Source organism: Bubalus kerabau, chromosome 10 (genome assembly GCF_029407905.1).
Source record: "Bubalus kerabau isolate K-KA32 ecotype Philippines breed swamp buffalo chromosome 10, PCC_UOA_SB_1v2, whole genome shotgun sequence".
NCBI classification, from domain to species: domain Eukaryota; kingdom Metazoa; phylum Chordata; class Mammalia; order Artiodactyla; family Bovidae; genus Bubalus; species Bubalus kerabau.
Window position 1 is genome coordinate 15,458,880 of NC_073633.1, and position 27,371 is coordinate 15,486,250.

The following is a 27,371-nucleotide window of genomic DNA, read 5'->3' on the forward strand; positions in this document are numbered from 1 at the left end:
GCATCCCTCCCCTGGATCACCTCCCACTAGTCTCCTTACTTACACCTATGACGTCCTCTCGTCTTTTCTTAACTTGAAATGTGCATTCGATTCTGTCCCTCTAGTGCCCTGGCATCTGCCATGATGGCCCCAGACACCTTTCATGATCTGGTCCAGGGCCATCTCTGATGAATGACTTTCCCTTGCTCCCTCCCCTCGCACCTCTGGGGTCCAGCCACAGTGGATGTCTCCTCGCTCCTTAGACAAGCCAGCACAGCCCTGCCTCAGGCTCTTCCCAACTTCCTTCGTCTCCCTCATACCTTATAATGAAACCCTTTCCCTGCCCTGCTTGCCCCAACTCTCACACCCACAGCACACTCTCCACCATTGAACCTATTACTTATTTGCTTGATTGGACTTATTAGCTACCCCCTCTCCTCTCCAGGAGAATATACACTCCACAGAGCAGGGCACTGTTGCTTTCACTGCCTACTGCCAAATGCCTGGCAAGTAATAGGTGCTTAAAGAATGTCGGTGGAAGGACTGCCAACTGTCAGAGGACAACTTGATGCAGCAATGATGACAGAGTGGCCGCTACCTGTTGCTCCGGATTCTGCTGGTCCTCCTGAGACAACCTCTGTAGACACACCAAATAATGCCATGACTATACTCTCGGTGCCTGGCACAGAGTTGGCACTCCAAAAATTTTGAATCAATGCTCAATGCGAGCACTTGGATGAAGATTAGAAAAGGACCAAGCAGCAGGATGAAGTGTATAGATACAGAGGCAAGCAGGTTATCAGGTTAGAAGAGGCAACTGGGCTCAGGCTTGGGATGAGGGCCAGGGGAAAACAAAAGCCAACAACATAAATTTTTAAATCTAGAAAGCCTAGAAAATGGGTCTTCATTAGAAACACCTGACTATGCTATTTTTTGTGATTTCAGTCTTGATATAGAACTGACACTTCAAACCACAAAAAATTGACCTAGAAAGTGTTAAAAACAAGATGAAAGACTTAAAATGAAGTCACTAAGGCTAAGCCCCATGTCGCCAAACCAACGCAACAGAGTATCAGCTCTCCCAGAAACAGTCAATCAGAAATTAAACCAGTCAATCAGAAATCTCCTATTCAGCACTAATTAGATAGCCTAGTTAACTAGTTAGGTAGTCTGACTGGTAGGACCTGCCATCCCCTATAGGGAAGTTACCTCACAATAACTAAACTGCTTTTCTGCCTAATGTAACTTCCTTGTCTCTGCTCCCTTTTGCCTATAAAAGTCCTTTTATGTTGTACAGCTCCTGAGATCCTTTCTACTTGCTAGACTGGAGAGGGCTAAATTTGAATCAATTTTCACACAAACATTTTTAAATGCCCTAGCTTATCTTTTAACAAAAGAACAAAACACATCACTTCACAGATATAAAAACTGAGGTCAGAGTAGTCAAGTCATATGCCTTAAGATTCACAGATGGTAAAGAATACGCCTGCAATGCAGGAAACCTGGGTTTCCTGGAAAAGGGAATGGCAACCTACTCCAGTATTCTTGCCTGGAGAATCCCACGGACAGGGGAGTCTAGCGGGCTATAGTCCATGTGATCACAGTCAGACACGACTGAGCAACTGAACATGCACACACGCCTCGAGGAAAACAGCCAGATAGTCAGGGACATTAAAATCTGCTGCCTGGTGTCCAGGCCCATGGCCTTTCTCTCCTACTGCCTTTGAGATTATCTCTTTCTCAAGATCTTTACAAAAGGAGAAAAAAGAAAAGGGAAGAAAAACTTTGGTTGTTTCACCCATGAAGAGAGATACAAGTATTATATTTTCTAGACTAACCTTGAAAGCAAGAATCTCCATTAAAAAAAACCCTAAATTAAATGAACTTACATAAAAATAACAGTATTTGTACATTTCCTCAGTCAGTTCAGTTCAGTCGCTCAGTTGTGTCCAACTCTTCACGATCCCATGAATCGCAGCACGCCAGGCCTCCCTGTCCATCACCAACTCCTGGAGTTCACCCAGACTCACGTCCATTGAGTGGGTGATGCCATCCAGCCATCTCATCCTCTGTCGTCCCCTTCTCCTGCCCCCAATCCCTCGCAGCATCAGAGGCTTTTCCAATGAGTCAACTCTTCGCATGAGGTGGCCAAAGTACTGGAATTTCAGCTTTAGCATCAGTCCTTCCAAAGAAATCCCAGGGCTGATCTCCTTCAGAATGGACTGGTTGGATCTCCTTGCAGTCCAAGGGACTCTCAAGAGTCTTCTCCAACACCACAGTTCAAAAGCATCAGTTCTTCGGCGCTCAGCCTTCTTCACAGTCCAACTCTCACATCCATACATGACCACAGGAAAAACCCTAGCCTTGACTAGACAGACCTTCGTTGGCAAAGTAATGTCTCTGCTTTTCAATATGCTATCTAGGTTGGTCATAACTTTTTTTCCAAGGAGTAAGCATCTTTTAATTTCATGGCCGCAGTCACCATCTGCAGTGATTTTGGAGCCCAAAAAAACAAAGTCTGACACTGTTTCCACTGTTTCCCCATCTATTTCCCATGAAGTGATGGGACCAGATGCCATGATCTTCGTTTTCTGAATGTTGAGCTTTAAGGCAACTTTTTCACTCTCCACTTTCACTTTCATCAAGAGGCTTTTGAGTTCCTCTTCACTTTCTGCCATGAGGGTGGTGTCATCTGCATGTCTGAGGTTCTTGATATTTCTCCCGGCAATTTTGATTCCAGCTTGTGTTCATTTCCTAGCTTAATCTTAATTTTAGGCAGATCAAGAAACCACGAGTATGTGGACAAAAGGGATTTTGTTGGGATACTGGCCCCACAGCCAGTACAACAGCAACATCAATTGTTGCAAAGCTCTTAAGCCATTCCTATTAGGTGGCTTCTGCAAAGTTTTTAAAGTGATCAAACTCTTCCAAAATGCCTATTAAAACTTGGCATCGATACTCAGTCCTAGAAAATGGCTTCAGAATCAATCAAAACATTAAAAGTCAGAACAAAGCAGCACAAGCCTTCTCGAGAGAACATACTATTTAATGGGCAAATCAGGCCCTCAGAATCAAAGATATTAATATTTTACTACAAGTTCCTAACTTGAAATTTGTGAAAATCTTTAAAAAAAATTGGGGGTGACATATTATATTTTGTCTAATAAAAAAATTCAGAGTGAAAGTACATTAAGAATCAATGGAAAGTGTGATATTTAATTAAAATGCATTTCTAACTTACTGGGCACATTTCTTCTGTACAACTGAGAAAACAGGGTCACATAAAACTATAGTCACCCATTAGACTTATCTTTAGGAAAACTTTGCAGCCTCAAAACAAGATCTAGTAGAAACCCCAAACATACTAGGTTTTCGGGATGACTTAAAATGTAGGACAGCATGCAATAATAAACTTATATTTTGGACTTTCCTGGTGGTACAGTGGATAAGAATCTGCCAATGCAGGGGACACAGGTTTAATCCCTGGTCTGGGAAGATTCCACATGCCGCAGAACAACTAAAGCCCGTGCATCACACTACTGAGCCTGTGCTCCCTAGAGCCTGTGCTCCACAACAAGAGAAGCCCGGGCACCACAGTGAAGAGTAGCCCCTGCTCACCGCAACTAGAGAAGAGCCTGAGCAGCAGTGAAGACCCAGCACAACCCAAAACAAATACACTTTAAAAAAAAAATTCATATATGAGCACAATTCAGACCTAGAAATCTGCATTTTCATAGTGATTAAGAATTGAAAAATACCAAAATACGACTGTAGTGCTACTTGGAAGATGATTTGATGTGCTTTAAACATTTTTAACGTTGGCATTTGGGTGCATACTCTTGTATTTACCAAATAATAGAATGACTAGGAGTATCTTTTCATTCATGCATCTCTTGATTTGATCTTTAAAAAACAAAACAAAATCCAAACAAAACAACAACTACCCAGCTGCAGAATATAATCAGAATGAAAAGTGTTTTGAGAGAATGTGGACAGTATATCTTATGTTATCCAAAATTAAAAAAAATAAATTCACATTCACATAGAACTTTCAGATTTCCCCTACCCCAAAACAGTATAAAATAACATGATGCCTACAAAATCTACAAAATAACAAGAGCCTTACTAGACACAGCAGGCAGTTATTTTCACTCATGTTTTATAAAGTCAGACAGAGCAGTTAAGTCAGACAGAGCTTTGCCCAGAGTAACAAAGTCACCTTGGCCTTAGCATTGAAGAAGCCGGACCCTTGTCCAGTCATTTCCTCAATGTAGCTCAGCAAGAAATAAGATGAGCCACGAATAGTCTGGCACTTGCCACACATCTTGGGGAGTGAATCCTATTTTTAAGGCACTTAGAGTCTATATTTTTAAAAGTCAGGATGGCTTTCTAAGTGAGCACAACAAAAGTTCCTAACGAAGGGGCCCTTCTTCTCTTAGGCAGTTGAGAAGCAACAAAATTATTTTTAAAGAGGAAAGAACTAGTCCATCGAAGTCTTTGCTGAAAGTGAACTTTCAGCTCCAAACTACATTTTTCTTTTTAATCTGCCAAGGATGGGGGCCTAAGATAAAGCTCGCTCAACATTTTTAGCCACTGACACAGCACAGAGCTGGGCTGCGAGGCTTTAGCAGGGGGGTTGCCCGTGGCTAAGTCTCAGAGTCCAAATGAGAGGGTGTAGGGAAAAAGGGAGAAAAAAGTAAAAAGTACTGACGCGGGAAAAAGAAAGGTAGGAATGAGAGAAAATCAGCGTGAGACAGGATTAAAGGAAGAGGTTCAAAGAGCAGAGGGAAGGGAGAGAACCAGCAAAGACCAGTTTTGGTGTAAGCAGGCTGCTAACCCCTGGCAATACGACTCAGGGTAGGGCCTCTGTCGACACTGGGCACTTTGTCTGAGCCAGAGAGTGAGTTCACGTGGAAGCTTTCCACAAAGGCACATACCAGTTCTTGTTCCATTTATGCGCAAACTCCACAAGCAAGAGGAGCTGGATGACTATGAAGAGGAAGCCTCCGACGGCTCCCACATAGCGCCAGGCTGCAAAAGAAGACCGTTTGAAAGGAGATGAGGTGACGGTCCCAAGCGTCTAACTCAAAAGAGTAATGACTATGGTTAATTCTTACCTCAGGCTCCCTGTACTGCTAACACATTGAATTCCCATACAACTGTACAAGGTGGCTACTACTAATATACCCGCTTTACAGATGAGAAAAACAGAGTCTACATAAGCTGACCGGGTCCTGCAGCCAGTAAAGTGCTGGGATGTGAGCACTGGCAGTCTGGCACCACAGCATCCAAGCTTCACCTCCATGCTATAAATCAATCCCAGATACCCTAACAGATGTAGTTAATTCATAAAAGCAGCAACAACCCCCCATTTAAAGTAAAATCACCCATTGCCAGAAAAACCCAAGATTTGAATTTTACTGGGGAGAGACCCATCAAGGTTCAATGAAGAAATGAGGTTCAAACTGAAGTTCTACTTCCGGCTCAGCCACAAAGCAGCTCAAACCTTGGATGAGCACCTCATATCTCTGGGTTATCTATAAAACAACTGAGCTGAGCTAGTGGACTAACTGCCAGGTCCCAACCATTCTAAGTATATTATTCTAATATATACAAGGACCTCTGTGGGGACTAGAAAACTAGTTACAGGCATTTTAGGTAAAAAGACAACTTGGATACAACTTCCTTAAGGAATGCATAAAAGCAGTGTGACCCTAAGAAATTCACTGGACCTGGCATGTGGCTCTTTGAGGATCTATCCTCATTCACAGTGTGAATACTTTCACTATCTTAATTGGGAAAGTGAATCCTTTGGGTTTGAACAGTGCTTTGAGCCTCTGAAACACAGGCTTTATTTTTCCCCTCCCTAGCTCAAATAAAGAAGGGCCTCTTGTTTCACTTACGATTGAATGCATCATAATAAATATTACTGGTAGATTCCATCGATAAGGATAGTCAATTGAATTGAATATAATTGATTGAATAGAGTTAAATGTTACACAGTTTCACACCAGTCAGGTTTAGATATAGCCTAGAGGACCCCACTATCTTAGACACAGCTACATCTTAGACACAGCCTTTCTTAGCCCACTATTGCTGCAGCAGATTTAAAGCTGCTAAGAAGCCCTGGGTTTATGTGCAGGGCAGAAAGAACAAGGTCTCCCTGGTCCCGCTGCTGACATGCTAAACTAGTTTCCAAACAAGTTTTCCAAGTGCCTCATTTTCTCTTCAGGTCAATAACCTTTAACTTCAATTCTTCAGCCAGCAGAGTAACTAGAGGTTCTATCACCCATCCGGGGAGGTAAGGGTGGGGTGGGGGGTGTTGAGGGGGAGACAAGAACTAGAGAGGGTGAATGAAGTGTGGGCTGGTGAGGCAGGTTTTTTTTTTTAAGCTACAAGAATATTAGTAACCTAAAATATCAAAGGTACCCTGGACTATGCTTTGGAACAATTTTACAAAGTGGGTTAAAAACACAACAAATAGATACCCCCAACCCTCCCTTCGTACCATTCAGAAAGGTCTCCTGATCTGGAATGAAGAAGGCTCCTGAGCACATGGCCCCCAACAGCAGAAGTTTAAAGAACCAAAAGCTGGAGGAGAAAAAAAAAAAAACAGAGGAAATGTATTCAAATGATATTCAAGGAAGGACAAAAGACCTCTTAGAAGTTAAGTGCGTCAATCCGTGATTCTGTTCACTTCAAATGGAGGGGAAGAAATTAAGTGACTGGGGACTGCCTCCTCCCGTAATTAGACAGACTCAGTGTTTGGCCTCTGATTGTGCCAAACCATTTTGTTGCAGGGGGGAAATGACCTGGAGGAAGGTCTTGGTACAAGAAATAAACTCTTATCTCCACTGCATTTCTCACTATGGCATCAGGTGTTACAAACAGGAATTCAGTTCTTAGTCCACTGTGCGGTGAAAAGTGTAATTTCCACCTTCTCTAAAATCACTGTCAACAATTTCAACTAGAGGAAAGCAGTCAGAGGGTGTGACGAGTAGAAGACGCCCTGGAATGCTGCTCTGAGTTCAAGGAAAGGAGAGACGATCCCCACGAAGACTCACCCATTGTGAATGTAGGCTCTACAGCTTTTACTGTTGTTGATATTCAAGGTCAGGAGGCAGAAGATGAAGAAGAAACAGGCCATTCCAAAACAGACTCTGTATACTGCAGAATACCCCACCAGCTTCTCACAGGTGTCGCCAGCTTTAATGCCTTTACAAATATCTTCAAAATAAGGGATCTGAAGAAAAAGAGAGACAGTCTTTGTTAAAACTACGTAAGGAAGAGTTGGTGTGGTTCTTTCAGCCTGCAAGTCAAAATCCAATGTGAAATACACCATGTACCAAGAGAAATTAAGACTGAGAAGAAAGTCTCTCTTCCAAAGACCTTTTCCTTAATTTCCTCTGAATCCTTTTTAGAGATATAGCGCTCATAACGTACTAGGCACCCTTCACTTACCCCTAATGAATTCTGAAATCCAGCATCAGAATTTTTAAAAATTATGCTTATAATACACGGGTATTTTTTCTTAAAATGTATAAATATAGAGATTAAGTGCCCATATGCCTTTATTTATGTAGGATAAGCTCCTAACCTAGAAATGAAATCAATGGGTCAGGTAGTAGCTACATTTGAAAGTTTCAAGCAATAAAGTCAAATCATTGTTTCAAAGGCTGCGTTTATATCCCACCAGCAATATTTGAGACTGCTCACATTCCCAGCCTTAGCACCACATTTAAGGGTTAAAAACCACGATCTTGTTTCAGTGTCCATAGTCCTCATTACTAGCAAGGTTCAAATCTTTTTTTTAATTTAATATATTGTTCTGTGAATTGGTGGTTAATAGGATTTTTACTTGATCCACTGGAGTTCTTTATTTACGATCTTAATCTGATAAATGTCAACAATGGTTTATTCCAGTATAATTAGAAGGTTTTAATATAAAACCCACTTACATTATCAGAATAATTAAAAATTTACATTATGAGAACAAGCAGCACATTTCTACTAATGTCAGAAAATAAAGATTTACTGTTAAAAAAAAAAAGAGAGAAATCTGCTTCTTACCAACATCAAAGCTGAACACTCTTTAGAACAGAAAATAAGTTGAAAAATCACATTATAGCCTTTACTCACAAAACAAAAACTAAAACCAGGGGGAGAAAGGACAAAACACTAAAGGTAAAGCTGAAGCATGATAATTTCATTTCTTCTACAGAAAAGATCCTAAAGAAACAGTAACAATGAGGTTGTTAAAATTTCCATCTGAGACCTAAGATTCCCACAAGTCACCTGGCACAGCCAAAAAATAAAAATTAAAAAAGTTTTAAAATAAAAGATTTCCATAAACAGAAGGAAGACTAAATGTAGTTGAAGTTCATCTTCCTCCCTGAGGATTCTCTCCCTCAGAAAAGATTTGCAATCATTACTATACCTGGATCTCAAATATGATTTTTTTTTTTAAATGAGTGTCTTGGGCAAAAATGCAATGCTACTGAGATCCCATTATAATAGTTCCACTTTCATGCATAGCTATAAAAGATTTCATAAAGAAATACCAAACATTTTGTGGTCAGCAAGTTCCTGCAACTCCAATTTTTTTAGATCACAGCAAGATGTAAATCCACAAAGAGAGACATTACTATTATTTTTTGACCAAGCCAGGTAAAACACAGATTGTGTAGTTAAATTTAAATGTTGTATAAATAACAACTAATTTTTAATATAACAATATTTTGGGATACACTTAGACTAAATATTGCATGGGGGCATACTTATACTAAAAAAGTATTCCTTGCCAAGAGATAAAGCTCAAAAGAAGGCATGATCTTGGTGGGAAGGGCTGGGTATATGCCACGCCAAGAAGACTGGCTCCCACACTGTAAGGAAGGGGAAACAGCTATTTAAGCTGGAATGCCTTTGGCTGCAAAGTGAAGAACATGTGAGAAAAGGGACAAGTTTGAGGCAGGAGGATTAGAAGGCCACTGAATTAGCAGTCTGGAAAACAGTTGAAGAAAGTAAACTAGTAGCAGAAAAAATACAAAGTCTATGGGTAGAAGTCATAGTTGGCAGGACTGAAGGATAGGGAGAGGGTTCTCTTCTGCCTTTTTAAGTATTTAGGGTGGAGGGGGAGTAGGGTTAAAGGGAAAAAGGAAAGTGAAGTTGCTCAGTCATGTCCGACTCTTTGCCACACCATGGACTGCAGCCTCCCAGGCTCCTCCGTCCATAGCATTTTCCAGGCAAGAGTACTGGAGTGGGTAGCCTATCCCTTCTCCAGGGGATCTTCCCGACTCAGGGATTGAACCCGGGTCTCTCAGGGATTGAACCCGGGTCTCCCGCATTCCAGGCAGACGCTTTACCCTCTAAGCCACCAGGGAAGCCCTAGGAACTAAAAAGAGCTCTGGGAGTTTGTTTTTAACATATAGGGTTGGAAGCACCCTGGAGCATTCCATTGAGAAGGTGAGTCTGGAAACTGCTTGAAAACAGTGATTAAGATACAGGATGCACCCCCACCAGGTCATGAGAGAAATTAGCAAGGGCTTTCTGAAGGAGTCTGAATTTTCAGCTGTTTCACAATGAGTGAGCAAATTCACACGGTTAAAATCTTCATCTACTGAAGTCATGGGGGACCCCCTACAAGTGAATGTTTCAGAGCCTGCAGCAGGAAACAAAAGCTGCACCCTATGAGTGGTACTGGTAATACGGAGGTTCAGCTCAGTTCAGTCGCTCAGTCGTGTCCGACTCCTTGTGAACCCATGAACCGCAGCATGCCAGGCCTCCCTGTCCATCAAGTGGGCCTTAGGAAGCATCAAAACGAACAAAGCTAGTGGAGGTGATGGAATTCCAGTTGAGCTATTTCAAATCCTGAAAGATGACTGCACTCAATATGCCAGCAAATTTGGAAAATTCAGCAGTGGCCACAGGACTGGAAAAGGTCAGTTTTCATTCCAATCCCAAAGAAAGGCAATGCCAAAGAATGCTCAAACTACCACACAATTGCACTCATCTCACATGCACCCCACTCCAGCACTCTTGCCTGGAAAATCCCATGGATGGAGGAGCCTGGTGGGCTGCAGTCCATGGGGTCGCAAAGAGTCGGATACAACTGAGCAACTTCACTTTCACTTTTCACTTTCATGCATTGGAGAAGGAAATGGCAACCCACTCCAGTGTTCTTGCCTGGAGAATCCCAGGGACGGGGGAGCCTGGTGGGCTGCCGTCTATGGGGTCACACAGAGTCGGACACGACTGAAGTGACTTAGCAGCAGCAGCAGCAGCACATGCTAGTAAAGTTATAAGGAGGTAATGTTGCTTTAAATCTGTAAAAGGAGGCACCATGCCTCCACCTTATTTGTTTTATTCATATGGGATTTACTGCTCTGTAATATTCATTCAACTCTTCCCCTACCTTCTCTGTTCCCCCTATCAGCAAAGCTAATCCCTTTTGCACAGCGCCCCCACACTCTTGCCATAACACATGCATGTCAGTTCAGTTAAGTCGCTCAGTCGTGTCCGACTCTTTGCGACCCAATGAAATGCAGCACGCCAGGCCTCCCTGTCCATCACCAACTCCCGGAGTTTACCCAAACTCATGTACATTGAGTCGGTGATGCCATCCAACCATCTCATCCTCTGTTATCCCCTTCTCCTCCTGCCCTCAATCTTTCCCAGCAATAGGGTCTTTTCAAATGAGTCAGCTCTTCGCATCAGGTGGCCAAATTATTGGAGTTTCAGCTTCAACATCAGTCCTTCCAATGAATATCCAGGGCTGATCTCCCTTAGGATGGACTGGTTGGATCTCCTTGAAGTCCAAGGAACTCTCAAGAGTCTTCTCCAACACCACAGTTTAAAAGCATCAATTCTTCGGCACTCAGCTTTCTTTATAGTCCAACTCTCACATCCATACATGACTACTGGAAAAACCACAGCCTTGACTAGACGGACCTTTGTTGACAAAGTAATGTCTTTGCTTTTTATTATGCTGTCTAGGCTGGTCATAACTTTCCTTCCAAGGAATATACGTCTTTTAATTTCATGGCTGCAGTCACCATCTGCAGTGATTTTGGAGTCAGCATCCCTTTAATCTACCCAGTCCATCTTTCCCAGTCAGATTCTTCTCCACCTCCCTACCCACACCCAATTCTCTCTTCTCCTCAGATCAGTTCAAGAAGAATGCTCCTGCCAGCAGGCATGAGCACCCACCCTGTCATAACCCACAAACTCCCCTCCCCCAGACCCTTACTTACTGCCAGGGGCCCTTAGGCTCATCAAAGGGTGAGTATGTGGCACTGCATATCTCATCCACAATAAAAGTAGGCAAACAACCCCCTACTCTAAATACTAAGACCTGCCTTATGCTCTGTGGGTGACTCAAGACGTCTAGCTTTCAGCATGTGGTGAATATTTTTGGGTAAAGAACCTCCGAGTAGAACAAGCTGGCAGGATTTAGCAACGGGAATTTGCTCTGATTAAATATTTGCTGTTCCGAGCTCCATCCCAGTTTTAGAAAAAGAAAACATACATCACACACAGATTCCACACTGTGGGCTGGAGGGGACGGGCCTGCTAAGGATGTTGCCTCTTATGTCTGGCTCTGGGCATCCAGGGACACTGCATCTGTGTTGGTTCTGTACAGGCCCGAGGGCAAGGAGTTTCCTCCCAACCACTGAGCAACCAAACTCGAAGTCACAAAGTATCAGTGAGAATAAAGAGCTCATGTGGACTGCCAACCCTAACTCCACTAATACTTGGGAAAATTACACACCCTAGCTGAGCCTCAGTTTCCCTATCTGTACAATGAAATAATACTGCCTTCCACCTCATGAAGCTGCTCTGAGAATTAAATCAGTGAATCCTTGTAAAAAGGGCTCATCACAGTTCTTGATCCATAGTAGCCATTAAGCAAATGTACTTAATTCTAAAGCTATTATTTAAAAAAAAAAAAAAAGCCTTTTGGGGGAGGGAGTCAGGCACATTACACGAACCCCCGATTGGCTGATGCATTCTGATTTAAACAAGAGGGGAAATGAACATCTTAGAACTCAGTAGACATTCTATTCACTTTACCAAAGGATTCATATTGAAAGATACAGTTGAACTTCTGTATAACTGCCAGTTCTGCATCTATGGATTTAACTAACCACAAAAAGAAATTTAAAAAAAAATTTAAATTTCAAATTTAAATTTGAAAGTTTCAAAAAACAAAACTTGAATTTGCCATGTACCTTGAACTATTTACATAGTATTAGATATTTTAAGTAATCTAGCAATGATTTAAAGTATGTAAGAGGATGTGCGTAAGTTATATGCAAGTCCATTTTATATAAGGGACTTAAGCATCAGTGGATTTTGATATCCAAGAGGGTCCTGGAACCAACCCCCAAAGGATACCAAGGAACAATTGTACTGGCAACTGTCAATAAGGTGAACCTTTCCCTGGCACATCTATATAGGCATACCTCAGAGATACTGTGGGTTCGGTTCCAGATCAATGCAATAAAGCAAATGGCAGAGTAAAGCAAGCCACATGACTTTTTTGGTTTTCCAGGGCACATAAAAGTTAAGTTTACACTATACTGCCATCTATTAAGTGTGCAATAGCATTATGTGTTGTTTTTTTTTTTAAAAAGCGTTGCTTAAAAATTTAATAATATAAGATTTAAAAATATTTTATTGCTAAAGAACATCAATCATCTAAACCTTTGGTGAGCCATGGCAGTAACATCAAAGATCACTGAACATGTAACAACAGGAATGAAAAAGTTTGAAATATTGCGAGAATTACCCAAGTGTGACACAGAATGAGCAAATGCTGTTCGGAAAACGGCACACTGATTCACATGCTCGAGGCAGGGTTTCCCACAAACCTTCAGTTTGTAAGTAAAGCACAACAAAGCAAGATATGCCTGTATAAGAACTGAGTTCTAAAACCAATACTCACTACCTGTCTTTCAGAAACCTAGTCACCACTCAAAAGAAAATATACCTGAACTTCCAAATCAGGGAAGACATTTCAAAACATCAACACAAGTATTAAGCCTAGAGATGTTAACTAGAAAATCCCCATGGCTTTTCTTTTGAGGGGAGATGCTGGCTATGCCCTTAAAACAATTTCAATCTCGGGCAAATAAATGTGAAGAAATAATGGCAGGGTTAGAAAGGCCTACAGGTCTAGTTGGCCAGGGGCCCACATGATACAAACTTAGAAATAAAGAATAGAATTTGAGAGTGGTTCTTACAGAAATGAAGAGGAAATGGAGCATCATGTCCCCATAACATTATTTTAGAGAGATGAGTAAATGGCACATTAGCAAAGCTGATGAGTCTTACCTTCCATTATATCAAATTTTTAGGACATTGAATGAAACCAAGCTGCAAAGAAAGCTTTGGGAGAGCTGAGCAGGAGTGATATCACAAAACCTAGAAAAACTAGATCTACAGGCTCTGTTTAGTATCTTACTTGAAATAAACTTCAGAACCAAGACTCTCTCCTCTTTCTGACATTCCAATTATTTGTAAACTTTTTAAGACAGTTTAGTTTTCTCTGTGGAAAAATTCCAGTGTCCATGACAGTGGACCCACCCATGTCTGTTACCCACCCATGGACAGGAGCTGCAAAACGGGGAAGGCTAAAATCAGCTTCCATCCTCCCCTTGACGGCTTCTAGTAATCAAGGGTCATTTCTCTGTAAATTATTACCTTTGAGGCCCTTTCGGGATTGTGGGGGCTATTTTTAAAAACAGTAACCACCAGGGACTTCCCTGGTGGTCCAGTGGTTAAGACTCTGCACTTCTAAGGTAGGAGGCGCAGGTTCCATCCCTGGTCAGGGAACCAAGATCATCGCACATGCAATGCAGTGCAGCCAAACAAATCTTTTGTTCAGATTTCTCAATATTTTTAAGAGAAAAGTTTGCAATGTGTCATTATTAAAAGTCATATGTGGGTGCTCAGTTGCTCAGTCCTGTCTGACTCTTTGTACCTTCATGGACTGTAGCCCACCAGGCTCCTCTGCCCATGGATTTCCCAGGCAAGAATACCGGAGTGCGTTGCTATTTCCTACTCCAGGGGATCTTCTTGACCCAGGGATCAAACCTGTGTCTCTTGCATCTCTTGCATTGGCAGGCAGATTGTCTACCACTGAGCCACCTGGGAAGCCCATTAAAAGTTATACGGGGAACTAAAACTCCAGTACTTTGGCCACCTCATGTGAAGAGTTGACTCATTGGAAAAGACCCTGATGCTGGAAGGGATTGAGGGCAGAAGGAAGAGGGGACGACAGAGGATGAGATGGCTGGATGGCATCACCAACTCGATGGACATGAGTTTGAGTGAAGATGATGATGGACAGGGAGGCCTGGCGTGCTGCGATTCATGGGATCGCAAAGAGTCTGACATGACTGAGCGACTGAACTGAACTGAACTGAAAATTCCACTGAACCTGGTTTTATTTGACCCAGTCACCTCTGCAGTCAGGAACTTAATGTCCCCAATAGTAACTCCCCAGAATCTCAGAAGCATGCAAGACAGAGACAATGCTAGAGTTCACAGCTCCCCCTCCACCATGAGCCTTTCAGGATCAAACCTCCACAAATATGATTAGATAGTTAGAAAACAACTCCAATCACAAACTTTAAATAATAAGCTTTCAGTTGAAACAAGACAGCTTGCAGAGAACTAACTAATGATGACGACATGAGGGGCTCTTCCTCAGAAGGGAAACAGGGAGCAGCTACAATCAATCTGCTCAGGGAATTAGGATTTATGAAGGCAGAATGTACAAAGAACCACTCCACTTGCTAACCTTGAAGGAGGGATAAGAGTTAATCCCAGCGAAAACTCATATAAAGCTTCAATGAGGCAACAGCAGTGGGCCTTGGGGCCATGGAATAGATAGGTCCTATGTGCTGACTGGCGCGGCCTATGAGGGAAGGCAGAGGGACCAAGGACCAACATTCCCCATTTCTAGTTTGGCGGCGGGTTGGACGGTGGGCCAGCAGTGGATAGGAAGCACAGGAGAGGGGCAGTTTCAGGGTGCAGTGGCAGTAATTCACTTAAGTACAGGCTGCCACAATCAAGGGGAAATGTGGGCAGATGGCGAGAGAGCAAGACTAGAGAAAAGGACTGGTAGGGACCAGAAGAGATGGCAAAGGAGGCACTCAATGGAATAAATAAATTTACCAGGAAAGGAACCCAGGTGGAGGAGCGGGAGGTGAAGGAGACAGAGCTGGGAACAGCCCAGAGAGCTGAGGAATGCAAACATTCAGGGACTGGGAAGAAGGGGGAAAAAAAACAAGAAAGAAACTGAAAAGATACAGAGCCAGAGAGAAGCGGAGCCAGCTCTCAGGAAGCAGAGTGTGTCAAATACCACCAGTTGATGAGACGCCAGAAGTAACATTGGATTTGGGAACAAAGAGTCATTTGGGACAGTAATCAGAATATTCTCCAGAGCAGAGACTGAAGGCTGAGGAGAGGAGATAGTCCAGGGGGCTGGATACTGGGCAGGAAGTGACCCCAACAGGCCTTTCACCCCTGCTTTCAAGAAATCTAACTGCAAACCTTAAAAGTGCATCATTCTAAAATATATTTATTTACCATTATACAAGCAATCTGGAGAAGAGAATGCCAACCCACTCCAGTATTCCTGCTGGGAGAATCCCCTCGACAGAGGAGCTTGGCTGGTTATAGTCTACGGGGTCGCAAAGAGTCAGATACGACTGAGCAAGTGAGTATACATACAAGCAACACATGTTTACATTCTTGTTGCCAAAGAAAATGTAAATTACAACAGATACAGGTAACTGAATCCCCCCTAACCATCATGACTCCAACCCTAACCTGACTGCTTCCAGAGGGAACCCCTGTCTCACTTCCTTGTCAGCCCTTTGCTCTGTTACTCCCCACTCATTATGTCCCACAGATTGTTGCATGTTCAACACATAAATCTATTTGCAACCTTTTAAACTGCTATATAAAGAAAGCTGAGCGCCCAAAGAATTGATGCTTTTGAACTGTGGTGTTGGAGAAGACTCTTGAGAGTCCCTTGGACTGCAAGGAGATCCAACCAGTCCATCCTAAAGATCAGTCCTGGGTGTTCACTGGAAGGACTGATGTTGAAGCTGAAACTCCAATACTTTGGCCACCTGATGCAAAGAGCTGACTCATTTGAAAAGACCCTGATGCTGGGAAAGATTGAGGGCAGGAGGAGAAGGGGATGACAGAGGATGAGATGGTTGGATGGCATCACTGACTCAATAGACATGGGTTTGGGTGGACTCTGGGAGTTGGTGACGGACAGGGAGGCCGGCATGCTGTGGTTCATGGGGTCACAAAGAGTTGGACACGACTGAACTGACTGAAACTACTATACAGAAGTCCACAGCCCAGACCCATCGTAATTTAGTCTCTGTGACCCCAGTGGCAGATGTTCACATTGTTTCTGAGTTTTCACCCTTAGGAACAAGGTATAATTGATAGTGCCTGTATTGTGGGTATCGCATGTGTCTCTCTCTGCACATGCAGAGGCATTAAGGAGGACTGACATCCAGAAGATGAATGCTGGATCATGAAGGTGGTTAAATTTTAATAGACACTGACAAACTCTTCCCAGGGAGGGTTGAAAACTCTAGGGTAATGGGTAACAGAGAGAGCAGACAAGATGAACAGAGGAGCCAATGGAGCCCCCCACCCCATCTCGGAGCTAGGAAAGTCTCTGCTGCTCCCACAGGGCCAGCTTCTCAGTAAGTACTGCCCCCCAAAATCAAGGGGAAAAGGGTGGACCAGGGCCCTGAGTCCAGAAAACAAATCCATACCTAAGCCCAGAGATAAGACTGCAGCTGTGGAGGCCTGGACTTTGTTTTAGATGGAAGACACAGTTACTGACCCACACTCTCTCTCACAGGATGCAGGGTCTGATAGAGGAGTCTGTGGCCCCTGAGAGGAGCAAGGCCCACTGACAGTTCTCTCTTGAACACTCAGATGCTGGGGTTTCTTTGAAAAGGACCAAGTGTCGAAACAGGCAGGGCTTTCTACTCAGACCACTTATCAGTGGGAAGATGTGCTTATGGCCAAAGTGAGCAGCACCGAATACAGCTAACTTCCCATTGAATGTGTGAACAGGAAGATCGTGGTGATCTGAATATGTAAATCCAACCACACTCATGGCTGTTTTCTGTAAATAGCCACTGAAACTCCAATGAAATGTGAGTTTACAGGTGTATTCTTCATCCCACACTATATGTGATACAAATATACCTAGATATCACAGCACAGGGCTTGGTCATTCCCTGACTCATTCATATCTACTATGTACAGGTACGCTTCTAGGTTATGGAGATTCAAGCAGCAAATAAAACAGATTAAAAATCCAAGCTAGGGCTTCCCTGGTGGTCTAGGCGTTAAGAATTCGCCCGCCAGTGCAGGGTACACAGGTTTGGTCCGGGAGTATCCCACATGCCACCGAGCAACATGCGCCACGACTACTGGGCCAGGACTCTAGAGTCCACGCTCCGCAAGAAAAGCCACTGCAATCGGAAGCCCGCGCACTGGAACCAGAGAGTAGCCCTTGCTCTCCGCAACTGGAGAAAGCCCTGGCACAGCAAAGGAGACCCAACACAGCCAAAAATAAATAAATGAAAAAAGAAATATTAAAAAACAGAAAAATCCAAGCTAACAAGGAGCTAACTTTCTAGAGAAATGCTAGCCACATAAGCTCTACTTTACGGATATTTCAGGCATTTTCATGGTTTAATTTTGACTATCCACATTAGTCAGTCCTAAAGGAAATCGACCCTGAATATTCACTGGAAGGACTGAGGCTGGAGCTGAAGCTCCAATCCTTTGGCCATCTGATGTGAAGAGCCTACTCATTGGAAAAGACTCTGATGTTGGGGACAACTGGAGGCAGGAGGAGAAGGGGGCGACAGAGGATGAGATGCTTGGATGGTATCCCCGACTCGATGGACATGGGTTTGAGCAAACTCTGGGAGATAGTGAAGAACAGGGAAGCCTGGAGTGCTGCAGTTCACGCGGTCACAAAGAATTAGGCACGACTTAGCAACTGAACAATGACAATCCATGATTTGCCTTAGGTAGGACACAGAAACCTAATGTTCTCCAAAAGATGGAATTCTACTATGAAATGAAATATTTCCCGCTCTACACTCAAGTCTCTTTCAAATGCAAATATCTGAGCCTGAAACAAAGCCAGCTATTTGGAAGCCATCAGCTACTTCCTCCCCGTTAGAGCTGAGGAGCTGGTGGAATGTGAGAGGTGGCCTCATCGGACACCCCTTACAGTAAACGGGAATTAGGAAGTGAACAATAAAGAAAGCAGGACTGGCCCCAGATAGTTAGAGACATAAGAAAGAAATGATTTCAGCAAATCCGGAGACTTGCATTTTCCCATACGTAAAAGATGGCTGAATCTCTTCATGTGGCAGATTTGGCTTTTCTTAAGTGTGTGCTTGCTCCGTTCCTTCAGTCCTCTTTGCGACTGAAGAGTTTTCTTCAGTCCTTTACCATGGACTAGCCCCCAGGCTCCTCTGTCCATGGGATTCTCCAGGCAAGAATACTGGAGTGGGTTGTCATCTCCTTCTCCAGGGGATCTTCCTGACCCAGGAATTGAACCCCCATCTCCTGAGTCTCTGTATTGGAGGTGGATTATTTACCCACTGAGCCACCTAAAAGTGTGAAAGTCGTTCAGTTGTGTCTGACTCTTTGTGACTCCAGGGACTATACAGTCCATGGAATTCTCCAGGCCAGAATACTGGAGTGGGTAGTTTCCCTTCTCCAGGGGATCTTCCCAACTCAGGGACTGAACCCAGGTCTCCTGCATTGCAGGTGGATTCTTTACCAACTGAGCCACAGAGTAATCTTTCAATATTCAGATTACCTGCCTCCTTGCTGCAAACTTGTACACAGCCTGGCTCCTCCCCTGCCTCCTCAGAGTCAGCTCTCTCAGGATTGCCTGAGATGCTGTCTCCCGGGCTCAAGTCCTAACATTTACACTGAATAAAACCTAACACTCAAAGGTTGCACATGTTTTTCCAGTCAACACTACCAAACGTACACCCTCCAGATTCTGAGAGCCCCTGGTCACTTGTTCCCCAATTCTAGGGCTAAGACCCCAGCCACACACACAGTTCGGTTTCTGGCCCAGCTTCCTTCTCATTTTACACTGGACCAGGAATTGGGGGCCCCCATTGGAGAAGGAAATGGCAACCCACTCCAGTGTTCTTGCCTGGAGAATCCCAGGGATGGGGGAGCCTGGTGGGCTGCCGTCTATGGGGTCGCACAGAGTTGGACACGACTGAAGCGACTTAGCAGCAGCATCAGGAGAAGAACTGGGGTACCCACATACTCATTTTATCCATCCCTACTTCTTCCCAAATCACCAAAATGCTTGGTTTGGCTACATAGAAAAAGGGCTGATTATTATTTTTTTTAACCTGTAAATGATTTACCATGTATCTCAAAAGGCCAGGATGAATAAATCCGTCACGAGTGAAAACATTATGCTGTTCAATGTGTCTCACTAAATTTATTGCTGTGTTGTTCTTGCCTAGTCAACCCAGAACATGGCTCATACAGCCTGGTATCGGCAACTTAATCAGGAGCTCCAGGACCCTCAGCACAAATAAGTTTCCCCTTTAGGGAAAGGGGAGAACAACTGTGTAGGACACAAACAGGGCCACTGAGGTCAACCATGGGCCAGCACAGCAAAGGAAAGCCTGTGGGTCAGAACCAGCCAGCTCCTGTTTATGTAAATAAAGTTTTATTGGAACACAGCCATGCTCATTTGTTGGTATTTTGTTTTGGCTGCAGAGTTGAGTAGTTGTTAAGGACCACAGGGCCTTCATAGCTGAAATGTTTACTAGCTGGCTCTTTACAGGAAAGGTTTGCCCAGCCCAGGACCAGGAAGTAGAACCGAGGAGCTGTGTTAACTGCTGAAGTATAAATTAGCATCTCAAAGGCAAATGACAACTGGTGAGGACTTACTCTACAGATCAACAGTCAAAGGAACAGCAGACAGGCAATCGGTCGTGATCAATTGCCTTCCGTCCTCCCCTGAGTGTCCTGCCTTCTCCAGAGCACGCCCTGCTGACCCCCAAATGGAACTTGGTGCTTTAAGTGAATTAAATTGTTCATCTGCCATATGTTATTTTCAGGGCTACAGCTTAAGGGTTTAATTTGTCTGTCTACAAAAAAAAAAAAAAAAAAAAGCTTTGTGGAAGGGGTGGTGGAGGACACGTCTTTGAGTTCAGAGCTTTTTTTCTGTGGGTCAGAAGCCCACATAGTAGGAAAAAAAAAAACACAAAAAAACCCTCACATCTGTTTTACAAACACGACTTGTGGAACCAAAAATAAAACCCACACTGATGAAAGCCGGCATGTTGCAAGATATAATTTTAGACTTAATTTTAAGACTGTAGAAACAGCCTCACTAAAATTTAAAAACCACAACCTCACCTCCCCCTGCTCTCCACCCTCCCCTCAAATACCCAACCCCTCTTTGTGATCAAGCTCAACCCTGCTTTAGAGGGCAAAGCACTCTAAGCCCTTTTACAAACCTCCCACCTCACCTAGACTTCCAGTTCCCCCACATAAGGATAGGGAGAAAGCATTCCTGAGTTCTGATGTGACCCCAGAGGTCAACAGAAGGGAGCGCTAAGCTGACACCACCATCTCCAATAATCACTAATGGAATTCAGATATTTTTAACTTTCAAACACAACCACGCGCACATGTGGCCTGATGCTGGGGCGCCTTCCTCACACACAGAAAGTACATAAGGAGGCCCCGTTCTCACGCCCGCATCCCATGTACCTGGCACAGTGCTTGGCCCTCACACGGGCAGGAAAGAAGGGAGGGCGGGAGGGAGGGAGGAAGGAATCAGTTACGTGACTTAAAAGATTTTTTTTAAAAACAAGAACTCAGATTACAGTTTAACCAAGTAACACGATCAGTCTTTTAAATTGTTATCAAGACTCAACTATTCACAATATTTACGTTTGCTGCTCGCCGCAATCTGAGGCTACTGTTTTATGTTGTGCCATTTGTCTGTGCTTCTGGCCCTGTCACAACAGAGCTGTTTCCAGCCATAAGACCGTGTCTGTCCCGTTTATCTGTAGAGAGTGTCAAGGCCTCTGCAGATTGTTGCTTAACAGACGCTTTTGATGATGACAGAAAAAAAGGGTTAGGAAAACTTCAGTTCTCACATCTCATCGCCCCTCGCCCACAGTAAGATGCATCCTGAAACGGAGATCCTACTAACATCTGATGCTCCCCAAAAGCTTCTGGATAATGGATCCTCCAGACAAAGGACAATAGGTATTGTTTATTGTTTTCTGGCTCCTGGGGAGCTCATTATTACTGGACAAGGGTCAAACCTCTTTGTCTTTGGTTCAGACTCAAAAAGGCTCTCAGCAGGGTTTCACATTAGTTCAGCTCACACTGCCTGCAGAACCAGCCTGCTTCCCACCATCATTTCCCCACATTCACTGAGTACTGAAGGCTGGGGCCTGAGCCATGAAAGATGTGGGGGGGCCACAGGAATGGTCTTCTTTGGGTGGTGTTATGTCTGGATGCAAGGTGGACCTAAGATAAAACTGTTTGGAAACACGTGTCCCCAGAGTCACCCAACTGAGAGTGGAGGGGACCCAGAAGATTTAAGAGATGGAATCTCACTGCCAGCACACCCCTGGCTAACTCTGATCAGGCCACAGTGAGAAATCCCCCTCTGTATTCTACAGAGAACTTGAAGTTCAATGGCCCAGACCAACCTTAAACCTCAGAAATACGCTGGCTGATCCGCTGGACACATATAAGGAACAACAGCAGTACAATGAACTCAGCAGCTGTTCAGAAGGAGGACTTTCGGAAAGCATTGTATCTCAGCTGAATTCAAAAAATAAAAAAACTCCAGAATCAGATAACTGGGTCAGCCATTTTTTTTGGAGGGGTGGGCCGGGGAGTACTAAGTCAACACTTGTTCTAACACAAAACAGAAACTACCAGCTGAGACCATAGAGTTCTGCTCCCTATAACTTGAATACGCTACAGCAACACCTGTTGCAAGGTCTCAGTAACAAGGTTCTGTTAACATTCAACCAGTAAAGACCAAAATCAAAGCGAGAGCCAGACTTCCCAGCCTGAGCATGAATACCTGTCATGCTGTGCTGTGACAAATTACACGGTGTTTGTGACCAGAGCAGAGTATTTTTCACTGCTGCTGTTTACTTTGAAAAGATGGTCACACCAAACACAACTTGAAGGCGGGTTCTATTTCACATGCGAAGCCGCCGCATAAGCAAATAGCACATTTGCGGTCGCCCCTATTTTCTACTTCAAACTAATTGTCGTCCCTGGAGCCCAGCTGCTGGCTCTCACGAGGGAAGGAGGCTGGTGGGGAAGGCGAGCTAAGGAAGCTGCTGAGGCCCATGTTTTCCAGAGGAAATGCTTCTCCCTCGCCATAAGTCCAGAAGAAAGGTCAGGAATCATGAGGAAGGGTGTTTGCTAAGGCTTCTCCCGCTGCTTCTGTGAACGTCTCAGCAACAACCAGACCCGGCTGAACAGGCCAGCGAGGCACCCCGGCGGGGGTCCAGAGGTCCCGGGTCCTCGTCCAGCGCTACCTGGTGTCACGCCTTGGACAAGCCACCTCACTGCCCTGGGCCACCCCTCTCATCTCTCAAAAGAGGAGACTGGTTAGGATTATAATGGAAGATTCTGCCACTGTGAAACCATGTTTTACTCAAATTATACTGTCAAAAGAGGGCAATATTTTCTCTGTGTAACATGTAACACCACATAGTAAATGCTGTCTCTTCACTGGGGAGAAGACATAAATAGAAGCTGCACCCTTTTTTTTTCTCCATCAAAGCCTCTTGATGAAAGTAAAAGTGGAGACTGAAAAAGTTGGCTTAAAGCTCAACATTCAGAAAACGAAGATCATGGCATCTGGTCCCATCACTTCAGGGCAAATAGATGGGGAAACAGTGGAAACAGTGTCAGACTTTATCTTTTTGGGCTCCAAAATCACTGCAGATGGTGGCTGCAGCCATGAAATTAAAAGACGCTTACTCCTTGGAAGGAAAGTTTTGACCAACCTAGATGGCATATTCAAAAGCAGGGACATTACTTTGCCAACAAAGGTCCGTCTAGTCACGGCTATGGTTTTTCCAGTGGTCATGTATGGATGTGAGAGTTGGACTATAAAGAAAGCTGGGCGCCGAAGAATTGATGCTTTTGAACTGTGGTGTTGGAGAAGACTCTTGAGAGTCCCTTGGACTGCAAGGAGATCCAACCAGTCCATTCTGAAGGAGATCAGCCCTGGGTGTTCTTTGGAAGGAATGATGCTAAAGCTGAAACTCCAGTACTTTGGCCACCTCATGCAAAGAGTTGACTCATTGGAAAAGACTCTGATGCTGGGAGGGATTGGGGGCAGGAGGAGAAGGGGACGACAGAGGATGAGATGGCTGGATGGCATCACTGACTCGATGGACGTGAGTCTCAGTGAACTCCGGGAGTTAGTGATGGACAGGGAGGCCTGGCGTGCTGTGATTCATGGGGTCGCAAAGAGTCAGACACGACTGAGCAACTGAACTGAACTGATTATCTTTTTAACTAGGTTCTTTAACTAGTAATTTTGCTTCATGTTTTTTTTTTTTTTAATCCCCTATGACTAGCAAGGGACCAGGAACAGGAGGGCTTTCCCCAAAACAATACTATCCCTAATGCTTTTATATTCCTAATAATGCAGGTTAAACATAAAAAGTAGAACAGCTCATTACTGAATTTCAGCATCTCTAACATAGTGGATCAAAGCTCTGTCAACTCTAGGAACCACTAAAGCTGGCTAAACGTCACTGAACTGACCACAGGTATACTCAGGACAGCATTCTGAAATCTAAGTTTTTCTCTGAGGCAAGTAGCTTCTGTGTTCCTCTACAGCCTGTGGGGACTCCAGAATTTGAAAATGGAGTACCATCTGGAAGAAATACAAGTTCCAACAACATCCTCAGGTCGCCCATGGGGATAGTTATCTAGAGAACGAAGCCTGAGGGAAGTGAACTTGCAAAGCCAGGGACAGGAGGGCAATCCAAGTCTAAATAAGAGAACTGGAATGTGACATCAGGAAGCCTGGGGGGGCTGAAGCAGGACTGCCTGACAGCAGACTGGAAACCCAACACTTTATGACCTTTGTGGGGAAGTGTGTGGTCAGCATTGGACCTGGAAAAAGTGGGGAGGATGATCTATCAGGATCCTGGGCCTGTCCTGAGAAAAGCGTGCCTCAACCAGCAGACCAGTCAGGATGTGAATAACCAAAGCCAGAAATGAAAGCGCCGCCTTAGGGAAAGGATCACGCCAGGACGTGACCTCTTCACTGCCCGGGGTGAGGCTGGGGGGTGGGGGGGAATCTCCAGATACGGATGTGGCTTGGAACAAGCTTGGCTATAAATAGTACTTCTTTATTTCATTTTCATCCATCTACTTCCCAATAATCTTATGCTAATACAGCTAATATACATGAATTTCCCATTAACACATCCTCTTCTCCTTCTAATGAACAGTGAAAATGACTGGGAAATACAGGCCAAAGATAATTTATATATCACCTATAGGGGATGTGTTGAGAGAGACTGGATTTTCTGAATAAATAGAGAAAAATCCTTTAAGCCCATCCTGTTATCTCCATTCCAAGGGCCTAAATCCATAGCTGGCAGCCTCAACAATCCATCCCTGTTCCCCTTCCCTAGCAAATTTACACTGCATAATAACTGTAGAAATCGTGATTAGAACATATACTTAAAACTCGTTTAAGGTCGGGGACGTGATGACTGTAACCAGGGAGTGTAACTGAAAAGGGGGCCAGATTCAGATCCCATCAGTGTCCCACTTCCACCCCACACTGGTCCTGAGATTGAGCAGTCCACTGAGTCCACTGGACCAAAGTGATGAGGACGATTTCTAAATGGCTCCTTGGATAAAATCGCCAGGTTCCAGCAAGCCAAGGGCAGACCAGCCACGGCAGGAAGGAGCTTCTCGGGTCCAGCCTGGGCCTGTGCACACAGATCCGCACAGACCACTGAGCACATTCGGCAACCTCTCTCCTCGCCAGGCTGGGCAACGAGCCTGGGGTCCATTCTGATACATACAAGCCTTTTCACAAACTCGTAAACTCAGAGCTTAAGCTGCTTCAGGAGATGCACATCCAAATGCCTTTCTTGGGAACAAGAAGTAAGGATAGAGGTAAGCGTCCAGCGACAGGGCCTGCAGTGAGCTGGCACGCGTGGGCCTCTAAAGGCAGCCAACTGCACATTACAAAGGAAATCTGCGGGGCAAACAAGAAGGGCTTGTAAACCAATGAACAATTCCTGGGCTAGGAGGTTTTCGGGGGCACCTGAAATCTCTGGGTGTGGCCCTGGCTAATGGGTGGGGCTGGGGCTGGCTTTTCTCAAGTCCAGGGAAAGAATGAAATTCGGAAGCTGCTTTTAAGACACTGAGAAACTGCAGTCTGAGGCAGCCCCTCACCTCTGGGCTCTCATCCAGCCTTCCTTTTCTACCTACATTATCATCCTGTGCTGAAAAGAACCAAAATGCTCTTTTCATCCAATCATAGGAAGGATGCAATTTCACATTCCTACTCAGAGGAAAAGGACCTAAACTCACCAGCAGAAAGTCATGTATATAAAGCAAAACATGTCTCCAAAAGAGATCAAGTAAGACTATAAAATGTTAACACTTTTTACAACAAAGGAAGGGACCAAGAAAACCACTGCTTTCAAAACCAAAGATCATAGTAGCTTCTCCTCTCAATACCAGGAATGATTCTTCAAATTTTAAATTTCAAGCAAACCCACACACACTACAACAACACAAACACCAGTCTTCCACAATATGGAAGATGTGTTTTGGTTCTGAAAAAAAAGTAAGACACAAAGGTTCAGCCATCTCAGGCACCACCTACCACCCCAACAGTGAGTCAGCCTGGGGACCAAGGGAACACGGGTTGGAGGAGACGGATCTGAGACACTTCAGAGCAGGGGCCTGCGGGCTCTTCCCGCCTGGACCTGGCACACAGCTCACAGGGAGGCAGCCCCAAGGGCCATATATGCCCTGTCCTCCCTTTTCCGGCACTGGCTTAGTCTTCAGAGCTCCTACCCCACCGGAAACAAGAACAGCCTTCCTTCGCACAGCTTCCCAGGATGCGCAAACCTCAGAGTCAGCATCCCTCCACACAGAAGCTGCGGCTTACATCTCTCACCCATTTTGTAGTTGTTCTCCTACGTTCTAAAGTGGATCTTTAATCCCCGCAGGCATCAAGTATCTCAAGACTATTTCTGAGTGAATTACACAGCTACTGACAACAATGACTTGCAATAAAACGGATGGTACGTTTTGAGATGGGAAAAATGCTCACAGGAGAAGACAGAAATCACACCCAGGTCACCCAGCACGGTGGAATCAGAGTGCTCATGAGAAAGAGGAGGTTCCTGACGGGGAGAAGGGAGGACATGTGCTCATCTTCTCCTGGGAGAACACCAAGATCGCAACTCGCTGCTGAACAACCATTGACAGGAGAATGTGGCAACCCACCAAAAAGATACCCCACGACCAGGGACAAAGGAGAAGCCCCAAAAAGACAGGAGGAGGGGCACAATCACGTCTAAAATCAAACTTCCAGAGACTCTAGGAGGGCACACACCAAACCTCTTGCACACCAGGACCCAGGGAAAGGAGCAGTGACCCCGCAAGAGACTGACCCAGACCTGCCTGGGTCTGAGGGCCTTCTGCGGAGGCTCGGGTCAGCAGCGGCCTGCCGCAGGGCCGGGGCAGGAGCAGCAGCGATCCTGGGAGGCGCAGCGCATGGCATTCATCCTCGTGGAGGAGGTCACCATTAGCCCCACCCAAGAGCCCTTTGGTGGGTCCTCCACAAACTGGAGAACAATTATATCTGAGAAGTTCTTGCACTGTTGCAGAAGCTCTAGACCCCACAACAGACTTCCCAACCTTCGGATCCAGCAAAGGGCCTGAGAACCCCCCAGGGAATCTGACTTTGAGGGTCAGCAGGATTCGATTACAAAACTTCCACAGGTCTGCAGAAACAGTGAGAAGAGGAAGGACGAGGTCTGGCCCAGCAGCTCTTGGCAGCTCCCTCTTGCTCGGACTTCAACACCCGCCACGCTCTGCAGCCAAGGCGAAAACTGAAAATAACGGAAAAGGCGCTGCCCGGTGCCCTTCACCCTCACACCAGAGGCCTGCGAGGCTCTGGACAGAGCCCTGGCCGTTGCACACGAAGGCAGGGCTGCTGGGTGGGAGGCAATTACACACTCCCATCCAGACTGGGGAAAGGATACGTGCTTTCCCCTCTTTCTCTCACATCCTCCAACATC

The 27,371-nt window shown here is 44.8% G+C and overlaps 1 protein-coding gene across 6 annotated transcripts in view; it reads right to left on the reverse strand.

The window, feature by feature from the left end:
• The window catches only part of SERINC5 (serine incorporator 5), a 117,055-nt gene that overhangs the window by 29,588 nt on the left and 60,096 nt on the right, over window positions 1–27,371 (reverse strand). For all 6 annotated transcript variants that reach the window (XM_055536686.1, XM_055536684.1, XM_055536681.1 and 3 more), the window contains exons 3-5: window positions 7,044–7,222; window positions 6,488–6,570; window positions 4,917–5,010 (exon numbers count right to left, since the gene is read on the reverse strand). In XM_055536686.1, the coding sequence (XP_055392661.1) occupies window positions 4,917–5,010; window positions 6,488–6,570; window positions 7,044–7,222 (356 nt within the window). The remainder of the gene's footprint in view (window positions 1–4,916; window positions 5,011–6,487; window positions 6,571–7,043; window positions 7,223–27,371) is intronic.